General features: G+C 41.8%; 1 protein-coding gene across 2 annotated transcripts in view; it reads left to right on the forward strand.

The window, feature by feature from the left end:
- Positions 1-8,764: 8,764 nt before the first annotated feature.
- EPHA3 (EPH receptor A3) overlaps positions 8,765-21,870 on the forward strand; it is a 235,162-nt gene continuing 222,056 nt past the window's right edge. For both annotated transcript variants that reach the window (XM_076350835.1, XM_076350842.1), the window contains exon 1: positions 8,765-8,895. In XM_076350835.1, the coding sequence (XP_076206950.1) occupies positions 8,799-8,895 (97 nt within the window). In that variant the 5' untranslated portion in view covers positions 8,765-8,798. The remainder of the gene's footprint in view (positions 8,896-21,870) is intronic.

Here is a 21,870-nt window from a genome sequence, read left to right on the forward strand (position 1 = left end):
ATCCATAAAACCAGCAGAGTACACTGTTTGCATATATTGTGTTTCAATAAAACTTTCCCCTCTGCAGATCTGGCACGTCCCCTGAATTTTTTTCATAGGCCTTCTGCAGAGCGTCTCCTTCTTTCATTTTATGTAAGGCTCTCATTTTGTGTCATTTTTGATGAGCGTCCTCTTTTCTCAAGAAATACCCTTTGATTCTAGTGGTTTTGGGATTTTTAGTTTTGCATCCTGGTATGATGTTAGTGTCAGTTCAGCTTAGAAACTGAATGTGGACTATTTTCTACTAATTGCCCCCAGCTTTTCCAAGATTTTTTTTTTATTATGGTCCCTTTTCTGTATGTTTTCTACAGCTGCCTTTTGAGCTAGAACATTGCATTCATTTAGGAAAATCGTGCTACTATTTGTAATAAATTTCTTTCCGCGACCATGTTGTCCAATTTATTTAATTGTCACATCTTTCTCTTCATCCTGGTGTTACTTCCCAGTTCCAAAGCTAGTGCAGAAGGCAGCTGAGTGAAATGAATGAATACTGGGTGGTTTACTTCTCTTATTAAAGCCTCCAGCAAGACAACTAATTTCAATGTTGATATACCTTTTCCTAGCGACTTTTCTTTAGTTTGGTAATACAAGTGACTAGGAAACAAAGAGAGACTCTCCATTTCTGGTACCATAAAAGTAACATAAACATTCTTCCATGTTTTGGTGACAGCTCAAAAGATGAGAGAAACTCTTCATGCAAATTCTTAAGCTAACAGTCCCATTGAGTATTGGACTATCTGTAACATGAAAAATAACACTGATGAATAAAGGCGTTTAAAAGATTGAAAATTTAGTTCAGATAAACCAGATCTGATGTTGCAGTGGGAAATACCAGTTTTGTCATATCCAGGAAAACAAGAAATCTTTGTAATACGTTTTCCTGACATGGATAGCACATTTGCAGCACAGAATATGAAATATTTGCATTTGCAGCCCTTCTGAGGGCCTTCTGAGTTAGAAAGATTGAGGAGATCCATCCCTCACTACAGAGCTGCAGCTGACCACAGGACTGGGGAGGAAAATATATCGGCAAAATATCCTATTTAATAGATAAGAATTGCTTGACCCAAGGTTGACAGACCTGGGGGGGTCTTTTGTCCTGCTGCGGGTCTTTTATTTCCTCTTGGGCTGGGAGAATATTAATGATGCATAACTATTTATTGCATGTGTTGTGTAATAATTATAACAACAGTATTATGAAGAATAATATTTAGATAATGTTAGCTTAGTCTTTTGCAGAAACTGCAATTCTTCATTGCCCAAGGTGCCATAGAGGATTAATAAAAAGCTACTTCATCCGTTCTGGCAAAGTGATTAACTCATTATAATCAAGAAGAAAACACTGGAAGACTTAAGGAGCTTCCCAGCACTCCCAGGGTCAGCTGGGATGATGGGTCAGGAGGATGGGGATGTTTCATACCCTGTGACAGAAGTTGAAGGCATTCAGCGATACAGGTGAGACTGCTGACAAGGTGTTCTGCACCCAAATGTTGCTGACTACGATGGAGGGCAAGTCTGGTTCGGGGGGCTAGGATTAGGGGTTTCCCTTGACTTTTATGGTGTTGGTCTTGCTGCATTTTGATTGGAGGCGCAGTAATTTGGATAAAAGCTAGGAGTGTGCATTTGCTTCCATGAAGGAACTTCTGAAAGACCTGTGTAGCCTGACAAGGATTTGTTCTGGTAGCTCTTAATCATCATATATGATGTTGTTCTCTGTTTCCAAATGAATTAATCTCTCCCCAAAGACCTGACTAAGCAGTTTGTGAAGCAAATAGGAATTCTTCATCTCCGTGCAGTCCTTAGAGTTGGGAACAAGTCTTTTGAAAAAGGTTACCACCTTTTGAGTTCTGATTTTCTTCTTGGGGGAGGCATTTAGTTGGGAAGTACTAATTACACATACACCGTGCAATCAAATATATATCTTGCCATTCTGAGCAAAGCCGTAAAATGATTTCATACCTTTGTGCTAGATGTGAAGTTGAGGCTTCTAAGATAATGCTACTTATGGCCTTTCACCAATTTTACTGCATCCCCAGATGCTTCCTTGGACCGTCAATAAGACTGATGGTGCCAGTTCCAAGAGGGTAAAGAGGTGAGAGGATTTGAGAAAAACTAGCAAATCTGCACAAAATATAAAAGGGTCAAATTTATATATGGGATCTCAGGTGTTCTTTACTATAGCTAAAAAGTATGTAAAAGATACCCCATCAGTTGTCAAATGCAAAAAGTTCACTGTGGAAATGAAACCGTTAAGGAGTTTCCTTACGTTGTGAACACTGACTTCAAATTATTTGCATTATGCTATTTAAACTTGCAAGTTACAATAACTATTTCTGCAGTTAGTTTTTTAGTTAGCAAAAATAGACGACCTATTTTGCTGTCAAAGTGCAAGCTTGGCTCTGCAAAGACAAGGGAATACTTCAAATCCGGCTCAGCCAGATCACAGAAATATGTCTGTGCACTCTCCAAGTGCATTCCCTAAATTGGATCCTGATCCCCAGCATTAGAAGTACTGGGGCATTTATTTTAAAATGCGTCTGCCTATTTATTGTCCAATACTGCCTGACAGTATCTTCTGGAAGGGGGGGGGGGAAGTCAGTCTGTTGAAATACATGAGAATAAAGAATTTCATTTCCTGGTATCTTTTTTTTTTTTTTTACAACAGAATTTTCTTTGAACGTTCATTGTGATCTGCCAGAAAAAAAAAAACTAATCAAACTTACCATTATGCACCTCACTAGAGGTCTGCCAGGATCTCCATAATACAGTCTGGTTTTACAGGATTCATAGATTTCTACTATAAATGCTCAGTCCAAGCTGAAATTTGGCAAGCTTGTTCATGATACAGTAATACTCTCTCCTGCGCATAAATGTTGCTTTTCTCTGAAAACTGGCAGTAATGCTAGTGAAGCTTTTCTTTTATGCCTTCTATAGATTTTTGTTTACAAATAGGTAAATTCAGCCTAAGTGCTTGGAATGCCACCTTTTTATTGCATACTTAACAAATGATTCAGCCTTTATGGGGAAAATTTGCAGCTAAACTGCATTTGCATTTTGCATGCTTTTCTACTGTATTCCATCTCCATAATAAGTCATGCTTTTTTTCAGTATGGAATTGGTGTGCAGTCGCTTCATAATTACGATTGCAGCTATGTTGCTGCTCAAAGCTGAATTTTTTATGCTAATTAATCCATTTTTCTGGATTTTCACGTAATTATTGTGTAAGTATTGATTAGAAAGAACTATAGCTTATCCTTAAATAACTGACTTATTTAAAGTAACTTTTCACACTTCATTTATCTTTTTTATTTTTATTGCATCCCGTCTTTTATTCCTCCACATCCTGCATTTTCTCATCTGCCTGCATTTTCAGGGCAACGCTGTACTTTAGGAGACCTTTGGGTTATGTTATAAAATCTCTGCCAAAGAATACTTGAAGCAAGTAAGCCTACTTACTTGGTGGCTCGTAGGAGGGTTTTTCCTCCTTGGTCACCATTTCCAAGACTGGCCCGCTGCCTTATGATGAATTGAAGCAGCAACGCTTCCAGTTATGATATTTTGAGCTCAACACTTAAAGAGTTAATCTGAAAAGATAAGTAGATATGCTTATTTGGAGGCCTAAATGATCACTGAACAACTTTGAAAAGCTGCCCCTGGTATGATTTATGTGGAAATGTGTCGGTCCAGGTCTCTGTGAAGGCGCGGGGGGGGGGGGGGGGGGCGGATATCAACATCACAAATAAGAACCTTCATAAATAAGTACCAGAAATTGAGGAGGAAATGTTCTCACACCTCCGAACAGTCCCATCGAGTCGCAGGTGAGGCATCTACCGATGGGGAGCATTGTTCTGCTGTGCACGTTGCCTCCTCCCCGAACAATTGGGGGATTGTCTGGCCACCTTTCTTTATGAGTAGTGAACCTATCATTGATTTTTTTTTTTTATTTGTTTTTAAGGAAAATATTTTATCTTTAAATCTCTAAGATTAGAAGTTTCATGTCATTCAATTAATTAAACAATGCAACTCGAGCCGTAAACATGAAAAAGCTTTCTTGGAAGCAGACTGTGGCCCAGTCCATTGGATAAATTGATTGATTACTTCTGTGGCTGTTCCTAATAATCTGTAACATTTTTTCATTAGGCAGAAAGTTGTTTTCCTATTTAGTATGCAAACGTGAGATCTGGAGCATTCTGCCGATGTGTTATGATTTCTTTTTTCCATTATGCAATCACAGAATGTGTCACTTCCCTGTTTACAAAAGAAAAATGTAAGAGATAAAATTTGTGTTTAGTAAGGATTTTGATCTTCAATATATTAAAGAAATTAAAGTCCAGGGTTGGCAGAAAATCATAAATCATGGTTATGTGTTTCTCTAGAATGATTTTACGGATGCTAGGGCAAGGATATTACCATGTGCACTCTGGTTATGTAGAAATGCCACTAGAGGCTATTTTCTTTCTTCAAAGGTGCCCTTTAAGCTCACATAAAATTACTCTTAATAGAGTAAACATGCAATTTGCACAAAACTAACACAATGCATTCCAGGTTACGTGTCACAGAGGAAAAAGCATAGTGAAAAATTTGTACTGAATTTTATCTTTCTTTCCTGCTGAGAATTTTTCCCAGAACCTGATGTTTTCTAAAACACATTCTTTATTTCAAATTTTTCCAATTATTTCTGCTATTCATTTTTAGCTTGAGAGGTGTCCTTTGTAAAGGTTTGATACTAAAAATTTGAGTTACATGGACTGTAGTGCTTGATATTCTTTTCTTCCTGGATGAGATGAGTTCTCTGGTGCCAAGATATTTATGAATTCAGAATGTGTTTGCTATGAGTGACCTCAAAATATTTGCTTAAAGTAACAGTTCTCCAATCTGGAGAAAAAAATTCTGCAGAGTTCAGCTGTAGTGTTTGGCCATATTATCCATGTTGCCCCTTGTTATGAAACTCTCTAACAGCTGTCCACAATACGATATGAAAATCTGATCTTTCATTTGTTTCTAAGAGGTGCATTTCTAATCCTCACAGGAAGAAAAGAAGGCTGAAAAATACACCTTGACGCATAGATGGTGAAACTAACCCAAAATATGTGTGCATGCATGTGTGCGTGTGTGTGCACAGAGTCATGAGGCAGACTTGGGAATTCACAATCTCTTGTTTACTGTATAGCTCTTAATTTGTTCCTCCGCTTCCTTCTTCTATCTCCTTTACCTTTTTTTTTAACAAAATCTTTACCTGGTAACCACATTGTTACCTTGGAAAAAGTTGCATAGATATTTCTAATATCAACCCATTGTTTTCTTACCACAAACCAGCAAAGGAGTTAATGGTGACATTAATACTTTGAGCACAATGGCTTCTAACATGTATTCTCTTTTCCATGACGTTTTCCTACCAGCTCTTTTCTATCATCTTGCCTACCCCATTTTTCGTTTTTTATTTTTGTTTTCAGCTCGGATGTGTACCTGTAGAAATTGACATCACAAATTTGTACCTGTAGAAAATTACATCACAACAGAGGATCAAAGCGGTTTCTCTCAGATGTGGGCTTTGTGGGTGAGTTGTGAGAACGATCCCGGACCTAGGGGATGTAGGCTTGGGAGCAGTTCAAAAGCAGCTACCGTGCTGAGGTGGTACCATGCACAACCTGGAGGGATGCTGGTCAACCCAAGTTTTGGAGCCCGATATAGGGCAGGGTAATGCGAGGAGGTGCTCGGGCTGGGCTCAGCCACCGGCTGCCGCCTCCGATCCCTTGGAGGAGCTCTTTTCCTCCCTGGGAGGCGAAGCTGTGCGGTGTGTGTCCTGTGACCGCCAGCTGTATTAATACATGGCTCAGAGGGTCAGGGGGATTGCGTGCGCTGGTGGAAGAAGAGGGCCGCGCCCCAGCCTTTGGCAAAGTGCTGTGCCCTACTTGTCAGGAACCGGCTGGAGTATATTTACTTCTCGTGGAGTCTGAAGGAGTTGCCTCTCCCACCTCCACTCTTTATGTGTTGTAAAAGCTCCTCCTTTACAAAGCAGTAGCATGGGAAGGGAAATGCTGAAAGCTGTAGCTCTTCCCAGGAGGAGAAAAAACAAGGTTTGGCAGTTGAATGTAGTTGCCTCTCCTTTTTCTCTTTTCCTTCTTCAGCAAATCACTGTTGTGCAGCAAAACCATGATGGGTGCTCAGCCTCCTGTTCCCAGAGGGGGAGCAAGAGAAGACTCGGGTGCTGCAGCTGGAAGGTGCAGATGTTTTATACACACACAACTTGAAGACTGAAAGACAAAAATCCCCTTCTTTCCTTCTTTGGAAATATTTTTTTCCCACTAACTGAAAACAGAAGTGGTTTGGGTTTTTTTGCCCAGAGATTTGCTACCTTTCTTCACCCTTTTTCTTCCACCTTTTTCTTCCACCTTAAAAAAATATTTACCTGAAGTCTTGAAAGAAAGATGTGGCTCCACAGAGACCAAAACTAGTAGTCCTGAGAATTTAGTAGTGTTTTAAATAGCAGACGTACCTCTGCTGTACAAAAGAACTCAAGGAAGATAGCTGTGTATTCTAGAAAAGATTAGGAAAAGGTCTGCAAAAAAACCCCAACCAAAACAAATGAGTTTTTATTGCTAGGGAGAGTAACATTTTGAGGAAATTAGTGTATATTTCTGGACTTCTTGCTGTGGAAAAGCATCTTTGTCAAACAAATGAAAAGGTATAATGAAATGAGCCTTGAGAAAGACAAAGGAGGACAGGAGATCCCCTTCTCTGGGCCATACACCGTTAACCATATGGCCAGACCACCCCGCTCTTCTCTTTGCCTCTGGAGGTGCCTGCTCAAGAGCCCTGGGCATCTCTCTTTCTCCTTTTGGAAATTTGACCAGAGGAAATAAGTAGGGTAGATGGTAAATACAAGTATAAGTGAAAGGAAGGATTGGAGACATGAAACAACAGATGCTATTAGATTTGATGATTCCTTAATCTGAGCGATTGAACAATCAAACCTGGAAACAGAAAAGGAGAAGGAAAGTAACACTCATGTCCTCAACTGTAGTCCCATGAAACAAGTACCCGACAGGGACTGACTTCTCATGGCCTTATCTCTCCTTTGGTTTGGCCTATGTATGTTTCCAACCCCTTTAGTGCAGTGTAAACCTGGTGGAGCTAAACCTGATAGTCTGGGGTACGCCAGTTTTGTGCAGGAGAGACATTGGCACAGGCCCTGACTTGCAACCAGTCCAGCACCTCCTCTTCTACTGCTGGGGGGGCAGGAAACAGCTGAAGTGAGCTGGCAGTACTGTGTTGGTGTTGCCCCACAGGCAGCGTTGCTGTTGATAAATCTGGAGCTTGGATGCTGCAGGCAGCAGTTCTCAGCTGTCCTGCTGATACCGGTGACCCTGAGGACCTGAGAACACATAGGACAATTCTTCTGTATTCATGAAGAGGAAGGTTGTTTGGGTGTTTAACATACTGGTTTGTGAAACATGGGGGTTCAGTTCCTGTGGTATCAAAGATTTTTGATGTTACTTCTGCACTGCAGATCCACATCTGTTGCTGAAGGCTCCTTTCCTCCCAGCCTGTTGCTTGCTGTCGGTGCAGACAGCATAGGCATTCAGAGCATGACCTTGTACTATGTGGATGCATAACTTTGGTTTGGAGTAAAATATTTATTTGACCTCAGTATTATTCAAATATTTTCCCGTTTCCACAGAACCACGCTGGGTGGCTCTGGAGACCTGAGACGAGTCACTTGGGAAGAAAGATGTCCATATTCTGAAGAAATGATCCACAGAAGTGGAAGCTTGGGAAGTGCTGTTCTGCAGCGATTCCCCCTGGGAGCAGTGGAATAGCAGTACTGCGTGCCTGCTGCTCTGCCCTCTGCTCTGATAGGTACTCTGGGGCCTGTGATGGGCTGAGAGGACTGGGGGTAAGGTGCACACATGCAGAGAATGCTTCCGAAACACACATTTTTACATGGCAAATTCTAGAGTAAAGCTGCACATCCCTACAGAGAGCAGCGTCTGGGAGGAGGCCTCTACCACCGCCAAGGCTCCAGTTTGCTTTAGTGAGGCCAAAGTAAGTCTGTTCTTTAGGGTCGGAGTTACGGTCCCGCGTGAAGCAGACTGGGCTAGAGTCACTGCAGGCAGCAAAGGGATGAATGATATAATCGGCGTTTTTCTAGCAAGCCTGCTATGGCTGCGCTCTGAAGCTCTGACGGCTTTACCGCTACTTTGCAGTTGCATTCAGCCTAGGAAAGATCGGTAATCGGACATGATCGGATTGTAGCTGGCTAAAACACCCAGCTGAGGCTTCCGAGCTACATGACTTATGCCATCCCGTATTGCAGAGACCCTGCCGCATGCCGCATGTGACGGGGCATCTCTTCGGGCTCAGGGGCAGGTTCTGCGCTTTGCCCCTTGCTTTGCCCCGTCCGCAGTTTGGCACCCGCCCCTCCCCGTGCGACGGGGGTCCCGGTGCACGGACGGGCGACCTCCGAGCGCGCAAGTCCCGCGGAGAGCCCGCTCGGGAGCGCCCCCCCCGCCCCGCTCCGCTCCCGGCGGGCAGGCAGGTGGGCGGGGCGGCGCTAGGGCCCGGGGCGGCGCGGCGGCGGCGGCGGGGCCGGGCGGGGGCGGCCCCTCCCGGGCGCAGCGCGAAGGCGGGCGCGGGCGGGCGGGCGCGGGGCATGGTCCCGGTCCCGGCGGCGCGGCGCAGCGCGGAGCGGAGCGGGCGCGGAGCGGTGGCATGCGGCGCGGAGACATGCGGCTCTGCCTGCGCGCTGCCCCGCCGACATGGACCGCCGCCGCCTGCCGCTGCCGCTGCTGCTGCTGCTGCTGTGCGCTGCCCTCGGCGCCGCCGGGCGTCTGACCGCCCGCCCCGGCAACGAAGGTGAGCCGCGGCCCGGCCGGGTCCCGCCGGGGACGGGTGGGTGGGGGACCCGCTTCGCGCTCTCCCTTTTTTCCCCCCCTTTCCTATTTATTTTTCCTTTTTTTTTTCCTTTTTTTTTCCTTTTTCCTCCCCCCATTAAGGTGGTCCCGGGCGGCAGCGGCTCCTCGCCCCGGGACCGTAGGGCTCTCCCGCGTTGCGCTCTGGCAGCGCCGCCGCGGCCCCGCTTACAGCCGCGCAGGGGCGGGCGCGGTGCGGTGCGGGGTGGGGGGAGCAGCCGCCCCACCCGCCCCCGAGGAAAGTTGGCGATGGAAGGGCAGCCTGTGCCGTCCCCCGGCCCTCCGCCGGCGGGGCTGTGCGGGGGGCGGCGGCGGGGCGATGCGATGCGATGCGTGGGGAAGAGCCGCAGCGCCCGGGGACGAGGTGGGGAGCGGCGGGGAGGGGAGAGGGCAGGGGACATTGCGGGCCGGGAGCGGCCGCGGTCCCCCCGCGCCGAGGGAGCCGGAGCGCCCCAGCCCCCCGGCAGGTGCCCTGCGCCCCCCGCAGCTGGCCTGTCAGGGCGAGCCGGCGAGCCGCCTGCCTCGTTTCTAGCCTCAGATAGCTGGCCGATAGCTGACAGCGGTAGGAATCAGAGTCGTTTGTTAATTAAAAGTAAGCTCTAAAGACTAACGGGTAGCCCCCGTCTCCCTCACCCCAGTGATAACGGGGCTGTGAGCCCTTTTACGTGTGCAGGGGTGGTGGTTTCACTAGTCATCCTCTGTTTCGAAACTTTTAATTAATACAAAAAAGAAGCTTGCTCCCCTATAAAACCTCTTTTTGGTTCCGTAGCGGTTTCATACCAGTTTTTTTTAATGTGCTAAAATGCTGTGTGTGAATGTGTGTAAATTTTTGGAAACAAAGCATGAGTAGTTTGTTCTCCTTTGCTGTGGTAATTCTTAAGATGACATTTGTTGAAAATGTGTGTTAGATTTCAGAGAAAAATAATGACCGCTAGACGCTGTTTCAAAAAGTAATTGAAATACTTTTTTGAAAAGATAAGGTTGCTCTTTCCCTATGAAAAAAAAGAAATGCAGCTTTTGCTCACTTGCACGGTGGATGCAGTCGGCATGACCAGGATGTCCAGTGTAATTGTCTTTAGGCATAAAATCTAGAGGCCAAAGGTTGTGAAGAAGTCCTAGCATCAAACAACCGTGTAAAACTTGCACCTGTTCAAGTTGTAGTGTTTGTGTAGAGAAGCAGATATCAAAGCTATTACAGCAATCATTTCTCCTGTACAAATAACGCTGATGTACTTAAGGATATTCTGGGTGCTTGCAGGATAAGGCAGTGAGATAACGACCTTAAATGATTTCTGGAAGGAAAAAGAAATCTAATATAAAACAAATAAGGAAAGATTAAAACTTTACAAATCCTGGGTAATCTTAAGTCAGCTGGTTTTATTGCCAGGAGGGAAGCTATGGTACCATCATACCAGAAGAGCAATTTATCATCTGTTTGTATGTTTTATGTAAATTTGTTTTGCATGCACAGTGCTTTATAGGTTATTTAAAAGAACGTGCTTTTAATAGTTGGTCACTTTTCAGCCTCCGGATGTATGCTGTTTTGTAAATATTGTCATCTTTCACAAATAATTTTCAGAAATTAAAACCAGAGTGTTAGTAGGGGTTACTCTTCTTGTATTATTAAAAGCTCTTTGGGAATGTATGTAGTTCTGTCAGTCAGCGGAGCAGCTCTGCCTCCATGGCAGTGGTAGTCAGACACAGTCTGTACACTGAGACTAATTATGCAAAAAAGATATTACAGCATTCCAGTTTGCAAAAACCCACTTTTTGTTTCTTTGTTTAAAATCACTGGCACTGAGAACTGAGAAAGGAGGAAAAAAACTGGTATCATACAGAATGCGCATTAAGCATACTTGTCCGAGTCAGCTTTCAGCAGATACTGCTTCTATTCTCTGTTTTCAGCTTCAAGAACTTGTATGATTTGGGCAATATTTTCAAAATGGCTAGTGAAAACAAGAGTATAAATGCCGTTACCAGACAGTAACCCACTCTTTCATGCTTACTTTTTTCCAGTATGTATTTTGCTATTCCTTTCAAAAAAAGGAACGCTGATTGTTTGTTTCTTTTTAAAATGAGATCAACTTTAAAGGACTTCCCCCCCCGCCCCACTTAGGAAAACTCAGTAATTCTTGTATTTATTTACAGCATGTTTAGGCAGATCATGTGAGTTTAGAAATCTGAAGTATGATAATTTTGCTGACACACTAAATTGTTTGGCCACCAAGCGTTAGCATACAGCTTTAAATCATGTCAGAAGATTATGTTTTCCTGTTTTAAATAATATTTTTCTCACCACTTCACTTACTTACCTACTCTTGTTACCATAAATTTCCCCCCAAAACTAGAGATAGATGTTTCTGCATTTCTGTGGGGTATTTAGAAAAGTTCTCTTTTTCCACCACTGAGAAGGAAAAAGCTATGCTTTGAACAGAGATTGTTAATATAGGCATATAAAACCAAAAAGTATACGTTTTTTTCCTACACTTTATATTAAAGCTACTTTTGAAATTGTCCTCATGAATTGCTTTAACAAAGGATGGACCTAACATTTGGTGCATGTATATAGCTTTGTCAAACTTCTGGGGGACACAAATGTTGCAGTAGACAGGTTACAAGAGTATGTTCAGAGCCTCCCGGTGACATTTCCTAAATTTATTTGACTTGAAAGAATTATTCTATTTTTTAAGTGCAACTTCAGTTAACATTTACAATTAATACTAAAGCTGTTGACTGTTTGAGTTAGTACTAATACTGCGATGGAAGCGGATGGGATAGAGGGAGAAAAGGATGAAAGAGGGGCTGAAAGTGAGTTGTTGGCTTACTTCACTTTGTGGTGTTAAATGCAGTTCCTTTTTTGGTTTTTTTTTTTTTCTTCTTCCTTGGAGTGCTTGAATTTTTGTTAATTAGCTTCATCCCAGAGAAATTTTATTTAGACTTTTTTCTTGCTGAAATGTAAAATTTTCCACTGAGTTTATTTTTAAACTATCTGCCATGCTCATTGCAAAGCTCGCATGCATTTTACCTGCGTAATCACAGAAGCTCAAGAAGGTTCTCTAAAGTTCAGATTTGTCTATGTGCAGCGGTAAGGTGTGTGCCATTTTCTGCGAGGCAGGAAAATGTCAGGAAGATTTAACATCTAACTTTTCCAGTTTGAAGTCGCAAACCGAACCCCGTAGGTGCATAGAAACCACATGTTCTGCTCTTCCATTCTGTTGGATGTTTTCTGCTTAGGGAGGATTGTGGGTTTTGTCTTAGAAGGATGCAATTTCTTTCTGAATAATTCCTACGGTATCAAGAAATCGAATGAGCTATATCATTCTGTAATTTAATAATTTTTCCTCAATCTCTTCTGTAACTATATTGCCTGCCTGAGGGTACCAGCAATCTTAATTTCACTGTTTTATAACCCACAACAGTTAACACTTGACCTAGGTCATTAACAGGATTATCAGCAAATTTGTTTAAGCTTTTACTGACAACCTGAATTGCTTCAATAATATTTTGACTGTGCAGACAGGAAACTTCTTGTAACCTCTCAATCTAGCATAAAATTAATTTCTTGTGAACACAGCTACCAAAAGATCAATACGGTAAATCTGCTTACAGTACTTGGTTTCAAGTAGTGTCTGTTTTGGTTTACAGCAAGAAGGTTCCAATCAGCCTCTATTTTCAGTCTGTGTTGGATTTGGAGATGCGGTTTCATCTTTTGTTCATTTATTACCATCTCAGAACTTTGTGTAACTGCACGATTAAATGCACCATTTTATCTGGGCTGGTCTCTGGTAACACTTAAAATCGCTGAAGACGACTTACTGTGCCTTTGTAGAAATGACAGCTCCTGGCACGGTTTTGAAAAATGCAGTGTTTGCATGTGGAGCAAAATGCCTGCCCAACTTTCGCATGTAATTTTGGGAAAGGCTGGCAATACTGGGAACTTTTCGGTAGAATCTAAAGGGCTTGCATGGGGAAATGCCTTTTACAAATCCCGCCTCACTGTGTGTCAGATATCGTTAGGTCCAGATAAGTCTTCATGTATCGTGACACAATTCCTGCTGGTGCCTCTAGCTTGCTCTTGAGTGTTTATCTGCAAAAGAAGTTAAAAGTAGGTTTAGAAATCTTAATGTGATACCTTTTGAAATTTAATTTCAGAAAGCTCAAAGTCATGGGGGTCTAGAGGGCTGTTTTTCATACAGCTGTATCTTATTCAAAGCTTCTGCACTTAATCCTAAGCTGTACGATTAGACAAATAATGAATGTGTTTTAAAATTCACACCACGATGTTTTTAAAATCCTGTGCAACAGGAGAAATAAGTTGGGTAAATTCCTCATTTTCTGTCAACGTTTTTGATAGCAGGCTGTAACACGTGGAATAATTTATTTTCTTTTCTGTTTGTCACTGAAGTTTGGCTTGACTTACTGCTGATTTCAATATGGTGTATTAAAAAGAAAAATCACTACATTGGCTGTAGCAAACTTAAAGCAGATGTTTGAAATACAAAGATGTCCGAATTTGACACAGCAATTAATTCTTATTGCAGTTAATTTGGATACAATGTATTTGCTACCTGACGAAGCAGTCGGGGCATAGAAACGGGATAGAACTCTTCCGTACTCTCAGCCTCAGGAAATTAGGCTTCAGAGGCACTACCAGAAGGGAAAGCATTAAACAGATAATAGACACACTAAATTTAACAGTTGTTTACATGAAATCTTTGCAAATCAGGAGTGCATTCTGATTGAACTTAAATTTTTCGTTCCCATCTGGGAAGATATACGAATTAGTTTCAATTTTTTATATTATCTGCCAGAGTTAAGTAAATTGCTATTAGTATACTTACTTCTGATTCTGTTTGAGAACTTGCAAGTTTTCCTCTAGGAGCATATGTAATGGCTCTTGTTCTTGTAATCCCCACTTGATGAAAGTTTAGAAATACGGATGCAGGTGTTCATTTTCTTGTTTTCAGAGCTCTGGATTTTATCACCAGTGAGGGTCACTACAGAGCTGTTACCAAATACAGCAGTACTGTTTGTAGATTTTTATACGGAGCCTGAGTTAGTTCCATAGGGTACCTGTAATTCATGTAGGTACCGCCGCTTTGTAGCTGCTGTTTGATTTTTCTTTAAAACTATAAACAACTGGAGATATGATCATGTCCTTGCTGTTGTTAAAGTTCAAAGCTCTACGCAGCGGAGCTGGTATTGAAACACAGAAAGGTCATTTTGATACCCTGAGGTGCAAAATTGACTGGACTTGTCCAGAGGCGTTGGATAAAATTTCAGAGGTGGGGCAGGGGGATCTCACTAACTTGTTGCCTTTCTAAAAGATAATTTCAGCATCCGAACAGTACCTTTTCTGGAGTGAGATGTAGGGATTTCTAATTTTTTTTTTAACATTTCCTTTCTTATGAAAACGAATTGTTTGACTTGTTGAAGCATTGTTGAAAATTGTTGAAAATAAGTTTATGAGGAGGAAAAGACTTACAATAAGAAATGATACAGTGAAATGGAAGAATTTTTGTTTACAAACGCATATGACTACTGTCAGGTGATCAGTTTTGCTAAAAATTCACTGCAGTGGTGTAGCCCTTATTTCCATAAACACTTTAGAGCAGTAGCTTTTATTTTTTAATATTTAAACTGTTTTAAACAAGAACCAAAACTTAAAAGAAAATAGTTTAATTCAGAAGATTAGATATGAACTCCCAGTGGTGTAATTTTGGAAACAGAACGTGGCAGTAATTTGCTGGGTTAGGACTGTGTTCCCCACTGGTAGTCTTGTGCTTCTTAGTTTCTTAGGCGCTTGATAAATCCTAACACAAGTACTTATTTTGCAGTGTAAGTACTCATTTTGCAGTGCGAAACTGATGTAAGGTTAAAATTCCGTCCCTTGGACTGCAGATTCCTTGTAAATTTCTGCAGTGAATGAATGAAAGAAGTAAAGATAGAGAAATAAAGATAATCCTGTCTGAAAGAAATCTTGGGACGGTGACAAAAGAGTTCCAGTCTGTGAGAGTGACGGGTAGACTGAATGAAACACCAGCATGTACAGCCTTAAATTTGCAGAGATGTTATTAAACCAGACACACTGTAAGAAGAAACTTTAGTGCCACGCTCCTTTTTTTTTTTTTTATTAAACTACTGTGTCCTGCTGTTTCAGGCAAAATATGGAGGAAAATCCCATTAATCTGCTGGAAAAATATTGATGAAAGAAGAATAGCAGACCAAACGAACAGTGGTTGAAACTTGCTAGCAATTAAGTGAACAATAGGATGAATGTTAAGATTCAGTCAGGGCAGTTTAGTGTAATAAGGTGTGGGAATGGTACTTTTTTTTTTTCCCAGCTGGTTTCTGATACTATATTTATATCTATATTTGGATGGAGAGGTTCGCATTGCATTCGTCTCTCCTTTTAAAAATAATCATTAAAAAAACCTGCTAAAGTATAGCTGCCTCACATAAGAGGGCAATTATTAAAACCAGAACTTTTAAACTAGGCCTAGGAAAAGAGGGTTTTGTAGAAAATCTAGAGTGAAGAGTTGCCATTTAAATAAATAATAATTAAAGCACCAAAATATGTTTTGGTCCATAGTAGGCTTCCCACAAACTTTGTGCAGTAACAGATAGCAATGAGTGACATTGGATTTCTTGATTTAGTTGTTGAGAAGCTAGAATGCAGCTAGAGGGTTTTTGCTGTTTGCTTTTTTTGAGAGGCAAGGCTTTTTGAGAGATGGCTTTTGGAGAGGGACAGAGAAGGATTAAAAGAAGAGCATAGGTAGGCGGAGATGAAGTGAAAGTTGGACCTGAATGTTAGAAAAATCAGATGAAAATCCAAACATTCTCCAATTAATGATAGTGTTAGGAACCCAGAATTCAGTGCTGACAATGATCTGAACACTGAGCAAAGCACAAATTAAGAAATTCCTTGCCTCCCTGAAAGTCTAAGCTTTGTTTACATTAGTAGGCTTCATGACTATGATTTACCAGTGGTGAATTTCAACAGTCTGCAGTTTAGGCAGGGTAGAGGCATTTTTACCGTTCCATTTAACCTTCCTGTAATGGTGCTTTCTTTAATAAATAAAAAAAAAAAAAAAAAAACAAAAAAACCCAAGTTATGTCTGTTCAGCCTTAGTGTTCATGACCAGCTGTGGAGAACACCCACTTAAGGCACTTATATCAAAACAGGTTCTGAGATGGTAAGGGCCTTACCCTGCCAAAACTGTTCTCCCACGGATGATTTACCTCGGAGAGCAAATGTCCTAGCAATGGTTGAGAGTTCAGGTTTTTTGGAGAAGGTGGTTACAGATATGGAAAATGTACTGTGCTCACCCAAACCATCTAGAGGTAACCCAACTGTAGGGAAACCTCATCGGTCTCTCTTGTTCCCAGCCCACCCACCCACACTGCCCCGCAGTCTTTCTCTCACGCCTGTGCTTTTTCTTCTGTCTCTTCCTTCCCATAAATCAACATTCAGCCATAAAGAGTAGAAGGCAAAAATCATCTTTTCTTTTCCTGATTGGGAAGACCGCATGTCCATTCCTCCTTACTAAAAGCTGTTTAGCAGAAGGGGGATGCTTTGATCCTGTAGATGCCCAGAAAAAAAGACACAGGAAAAGAATCGTATGTTTAATGGCATTGCTTTTTCCATAGTTAGTTGGTTGTATTGATCCCAAAAGCTGGGTTAAAGCTGGACAGAGGGTGTTCAAGAAATTGAAGCAGAAGTTGTCCATGCTAACCAAGGAAAGTGGTTCTGGAGAAGAGGCGTGAGGAACATGCTTAGTTTGTGGAACATAATGGAAACCGGAGCCGTTTGTGGGAAGGTAATGGAAGTAGAGGAATAAGCAGAAGACGGGGGTCTGAAAAACTGGCTTGTGGGTAGATGGGAATAGAACAGTCATTTAGGCATTTACCTTTGTTATAAATATTTGTATTTCTCACATATGGAAATATTGAAAAAAGATGTCAGCGGGGTTTTGGTTGCAAAGACAGCAAATGAAGTCAGGGGCAATTCCATTTTTCATGTGGATAGCTCAGCACACATGTTCTGCATTAATTACCTCCATAAATTCTGTTAACCTGGCAAACAATGAAAATATCATGTTGGTGACATCACTGTATTGGAAAATAAAACTGGGTTTAGCATCTTGATTTTTTCAACATGACATTTGAGGAGATTTCTTATGCTATTGGCATTTTACTCCCCCAATTTGCACCAAGATGTTTAGTCATTTGCTCTGTGGGTTTATTTTATCTGTGGAGTAGCTGTGTAAGGACCCGAGCATTTCATAGCCTGTGCAAGCTGGAGCCCTTGATTCATGGAAGTAGAGAAGAAAAGCTTGTCAAAACTCTGTCAGGGCACACCTGAGTAGGTGGCTTTCCAAATGTAGTACTTCAGGATTCTCAGAAATTTTTTTACAAGTCTTAACTTCTGTGCTTCAAACTTAAAAACAAACAACCAAAACCAAACCACAATCAAACCCAACGTGACTATATTAACTTGCAAGGGTTTTTCTTTTTCTGTGCCCCATGCAAGGTATTTCTTAAAAGCAATTTTTTTCTGAGTTGTGGCACACTGTCAGCTGATTCACTTGGCGGGGGTATCACAGCCTTTTTAACAAATAAATGGTTGTTTGCTGGACTCATGCTCTGGTCCCTGTCTCAAAAATTTCTGTCATCAAAGGACTATTTACTTGCTGTGATTTTTGGTGATTTCAGGACCTTGAATATGTTTGAACTGCAGTAAAATTTGTGGGAACATGGGAACTTTTAGTCATGGGTGCTGTGTGTGCCCAGGTGTCTTTTCTGTGACACTTTCTGGTGTCTAGATTTCTAGAAACTGAGCATGTCGTACTAGGTTTTGAATTCTCAATTTACCTTAAGTGAACACGGACACTATGTAGGAACATTTTTTTTTTTCCCCTTTAAGTTGCTAGAAGCCTTCCCAAGGGGGATCTTTGTGACACTCTGGTAGACCCCAAATCTATCAGATCTTAGGAGACCTCAATTCTGCAAAACTAGTGAATACTGAATATTATTTTTTTCCCACGGGAGGAGGAATGCAGAAGTAAAAAGACTTAGTTGTGCAGTGTGCTTAAGCCCTTTGGAGAAATGCTTTAGAACTTATTAAAATTGTTTGAGTAATGCTTGCTGTTGAGTTTTGGCTAGACACAAGCATATGGTGCCATTTTATGTGCCTCAGGATTTGGGCACCCAACGGGACTGGCAAATACGACACATCCTGTGAGAGACCCGCTTCTATTCTGGGCTGGTGAAAGGCAGAGTGTGGCTGGATTTAGGTAACTGAATCTCATCCTTAGTTTCTGGTATATTTTTTTTTTCCCCTGAGAAAGGTGAACTTGGGTTTTGCAATTTAAACTCCCTTTTAACAGAGTGGCCCCCCATTTTTGCATTTACATGCTTAACATGGCGCTTCGCTGATGTCAGATTTAATGCTATAGTAGTAGAGTAGAATGAGATTTGCATGATTTGGATTTGAATGGGAGTTCAGCTGAACAGTAATTCAGGTATCTAAGGGTTTATGCCTCTTGTAGGCGGTACTGGAAAAGGACGAATTGGAACTGTTTTAAAAAAAAAAAAGAATGCAAAGAAGTGAAAGCGACGCAGTAATTTGGAACCCATTAGGTTAATCCATTTTTAATTTTTATATCCTTGTCTTAATGAAAAGAACTGGCACATATCAACTTACAGGAAATAGCCTAATAAAACTGAAACCTTATTAGGCCCCTTTGATAAACATTGCATTCCAGTCCACCAGTCATATGTTTTTGCATACTTGGAAACTGAGATTTATGCCACTTTGACAATATCAAGAGAACTCTCATGTTTCAAACTAATAAAAAAGAAATAAAATCTGATTTGTCTGTGTTCATCCATGAGAATGGATGGGCGATTGTCAACATAATGCAGACAGGTACTCCAAGAAAAAGCAGTGTACAGATTTGTCACCTCACTCCTACAAAAAGAGCTGCTAGTTCATATGTCAGCATCGGTGCAGAAATGGCTTGTCTTTGTTTTCTCTTTACAGTAGCCAGAATAACTTCTGCAAGGTGCTAAGGTAGGAGGTTTGATGCGTAGACTCAACACAGATTGACGAGAGGATAAGATGAAAGCTTTATGTACGCTGCATAGCCGTAGCTATCGCTTGGAGTCCCTCCACAATAGGATGGGGGGAATGGCTTTCAGTGTTACGTGAACGCTCCTAAGATTTCTAGCAACAAAATGTTTACTCATTTTCTGTTCTGCTTTGAAATCAATTCCAGTTTTGTCTGCTAAGGAACAGTATAGTTCTGCAGTTTTGCAGAACCTCTCGTGTGAGGCTTTTATTTTTGGACCTGATTGTCATCGTGTCTGTTCAGGAGACTTAGGATAGTGTTGTCCCTTGTCCGCACGCAGGCTCCATACTTAGTGAAAGGAGGAAGACTGCTGGAGAGCTGCTACTTGGTGTCGTGTGCAGGTGATGAAAGCCAGGCTGGCTGGGCTGAGGCTCACGTAGAGCTGTGGCTGCCGGTTTGCATGGTCTGAGCCACCATGAAGGGGGCATGGGAGTGCTGCTGATCCCTAGCAGTATCGAAATTCATGCTGTGCGCAGCAAGCAGGGAGAGGGCTGCTATGCGGTCACCAAGCCTCCCTGATTGGCTCTAGTTTTGCAGTTTACAATCAGTGCTTTTATTTATAGGCACTCCTGCATTGCTCATCGTTGTCCTGTGTTCCCTCTTTCGTGGCAGCCTTTTGGGAGAAACTTGCAGTAAGGTTCCTGCTTTGGCTGCTTCAGTATTCAGCTGTAGGGAGAACTGAGGTATCTAAATGTGACCTCAGACGCTCCTGGGGAGCGTGTTTGATAAGAAGAGTAAAATCTGGGAGGAAAATGAAACTCTTCCTCTTTGAAAGCTATGGGCAACTGCCATAAAAATAGAATTTGCCAAATAATCCAAATTGATGTAGGAACCGTATATGTTCTATGGAAGCAATAATCTATAGGGTAACTTGACACACAATTGCTAGGTTTTTGTCTTTTCATCTGAGATTTGTAACACAGTCTTTTAATTTTGGAAACAGTTATTTACTGAACATTTAAATGAAAATAATGGAGGCTTGGGCTATCCAGTCTTCTTTTGTGAAGACTACTATGTTCAGTATGGGAGCAACTGTTTTTTAATTCATTTTGGTTTTCCGTTGTTTGTTCATCTCTTGCCCCCACCCTGGTGGAGTTCTTCAGTCAGCAATTTAACCACAGATTGAACATGACAGTTGCCAAATTTGGAATGTTCTGCACAAAATCATATTTGTATTGTACAGTATAATGGCACAGGCAAGAAGGGTTGAAAGTGCAGACCTCACAGTGTTGTGCCTCTCAAAGGACTATAGTCTGGCTTTGAGCCGTAGCAGAAATCTCACTGAGAAATCTCACATTTGGAAAAGAGTTGTGTGGTAAATGGGCCAAACTTTGTTGGCACTTGGGTTGGGTATGTGTTACAAAGTACGTTCTGTTGGCTGTTTTTAGGAGACTTTACTCCATGTAGCTTAGTGTCACTTTGCTCCGAGGGTGCCCCAGGCTGGAGGGAGACACAGCTGTAAAAGCAGAGCTGGTAGGTGGGGACCTATCAGATCTCTCTTACGCTAAGGTCATTTTCTTCCGAGCAATAATTACATCTTCATTATAACATTTGAGGGGAAATGTAGAACCATAAAGTCACAGCAGACTTGACTTTTTTGTTAATGGACAAGCAGCAAATCAGGCCCCAAGTCTGCTGCTTAGAACCAGGCTTCACTGTTGAACACCCTTCCATGAAGAGAGTATCGCATTGGTTAGCATTATTTCATGGAGTGGTTTCTTATCTGCTGATTTTATTTATATATTTATTTGTTGTCCCTTCCCAAAGATTTCGTGGTCTACCTTAGCAAATTTCAGCATGATTTCAGTAACATCAGCATGATAGCTGATCCTAGTTGGCAATTACGGTGAATGCACCAAGGTACAACTTTGGCCTTGCCTGGGCCCAGCCTGTCTGTCTGTAGATGTTGCTTCTACCCTCAGAATAAACCAAAGACACAAAGCTGATCTGCTGCAGCTCCTCTTATTTCACTTTCGCCACTGCTGGGGGAATAGAAAGTTGAGAAGACTCAGATCTGTACCCGTAGGTGAATGAAAATCCAGGTGGAAGTCCCTTTAGCCAGGAAGAGGCCACCATTCTAAAAATGTACGTCAGGGTTTGCGCTGACTCCGCTCTGTCCCACCCCAAAACCAAGTTTTGGCTGACTTCCTGCCACAAAGTATTTTCTTTGCTGCTCAGGATTGTATGACATGTTTCAATTATGGGCATCCACCATTTTTTTTTTTTTTGGTTGCACAGCAAATTTAATTTTCCCATTTGTGAGCATTTTTTTAATAACTAACTAGCATACTTCTAAACTGACAGTTTGATGACGAACAGGAAAACACAAAACAGTGGTTGTTTCTTGTTCTTTGGGGTTTTTTTAACTTTTAATTGGAAATGTTAATTAGTTGAAGAAGAAATATTTTATATATTTTACCTCATTGACTATTATTCTGTATTTTCAATGTAAAGAAGATGATTTGGAAATGCTTTCCAGTGGTGAAGTTGTTTGTAGGTGGTTCTTTAGATATTGCAAGTTGCCTCCTAGCAGGCTTTCCTCCCCATTTCCTAGGTAGTGAGGGGGATCTTGGGGTGGTTCTACCTGGCACAACATTTCTTTGTTTGTTTTTTTTACTGGGGGAGGTATTTATACTGTGTTCAGCTCATTGTAGCAGTCGTTACTCCCCGTGTTTCTGGAAATGCTGCTGCTTTCAGACTGTATTCAGGTATCTTGTTAGTTTTACAGTTCTTTTTCTTTCACTGGCATTACTTACTCCTGTTGAAACCTGCTGTTAGCGAGCCCC

The sequence above is a fragment of the Aptenodytes patagonicus genome, chromosome 1 (assembly GCF_965638725.1).
Source record: "Aptenodytes patagonicus chromosome 1, bAptPat1.pri.cur, whole genome shotgun sequence".
NCBI classification, from domain to species: Eukaryota; Metazoa; Chordata; class Aves; order Sphenisciformes; family Spheniscidae; genus Aptenodytes; species Aptenodytes patagonicus.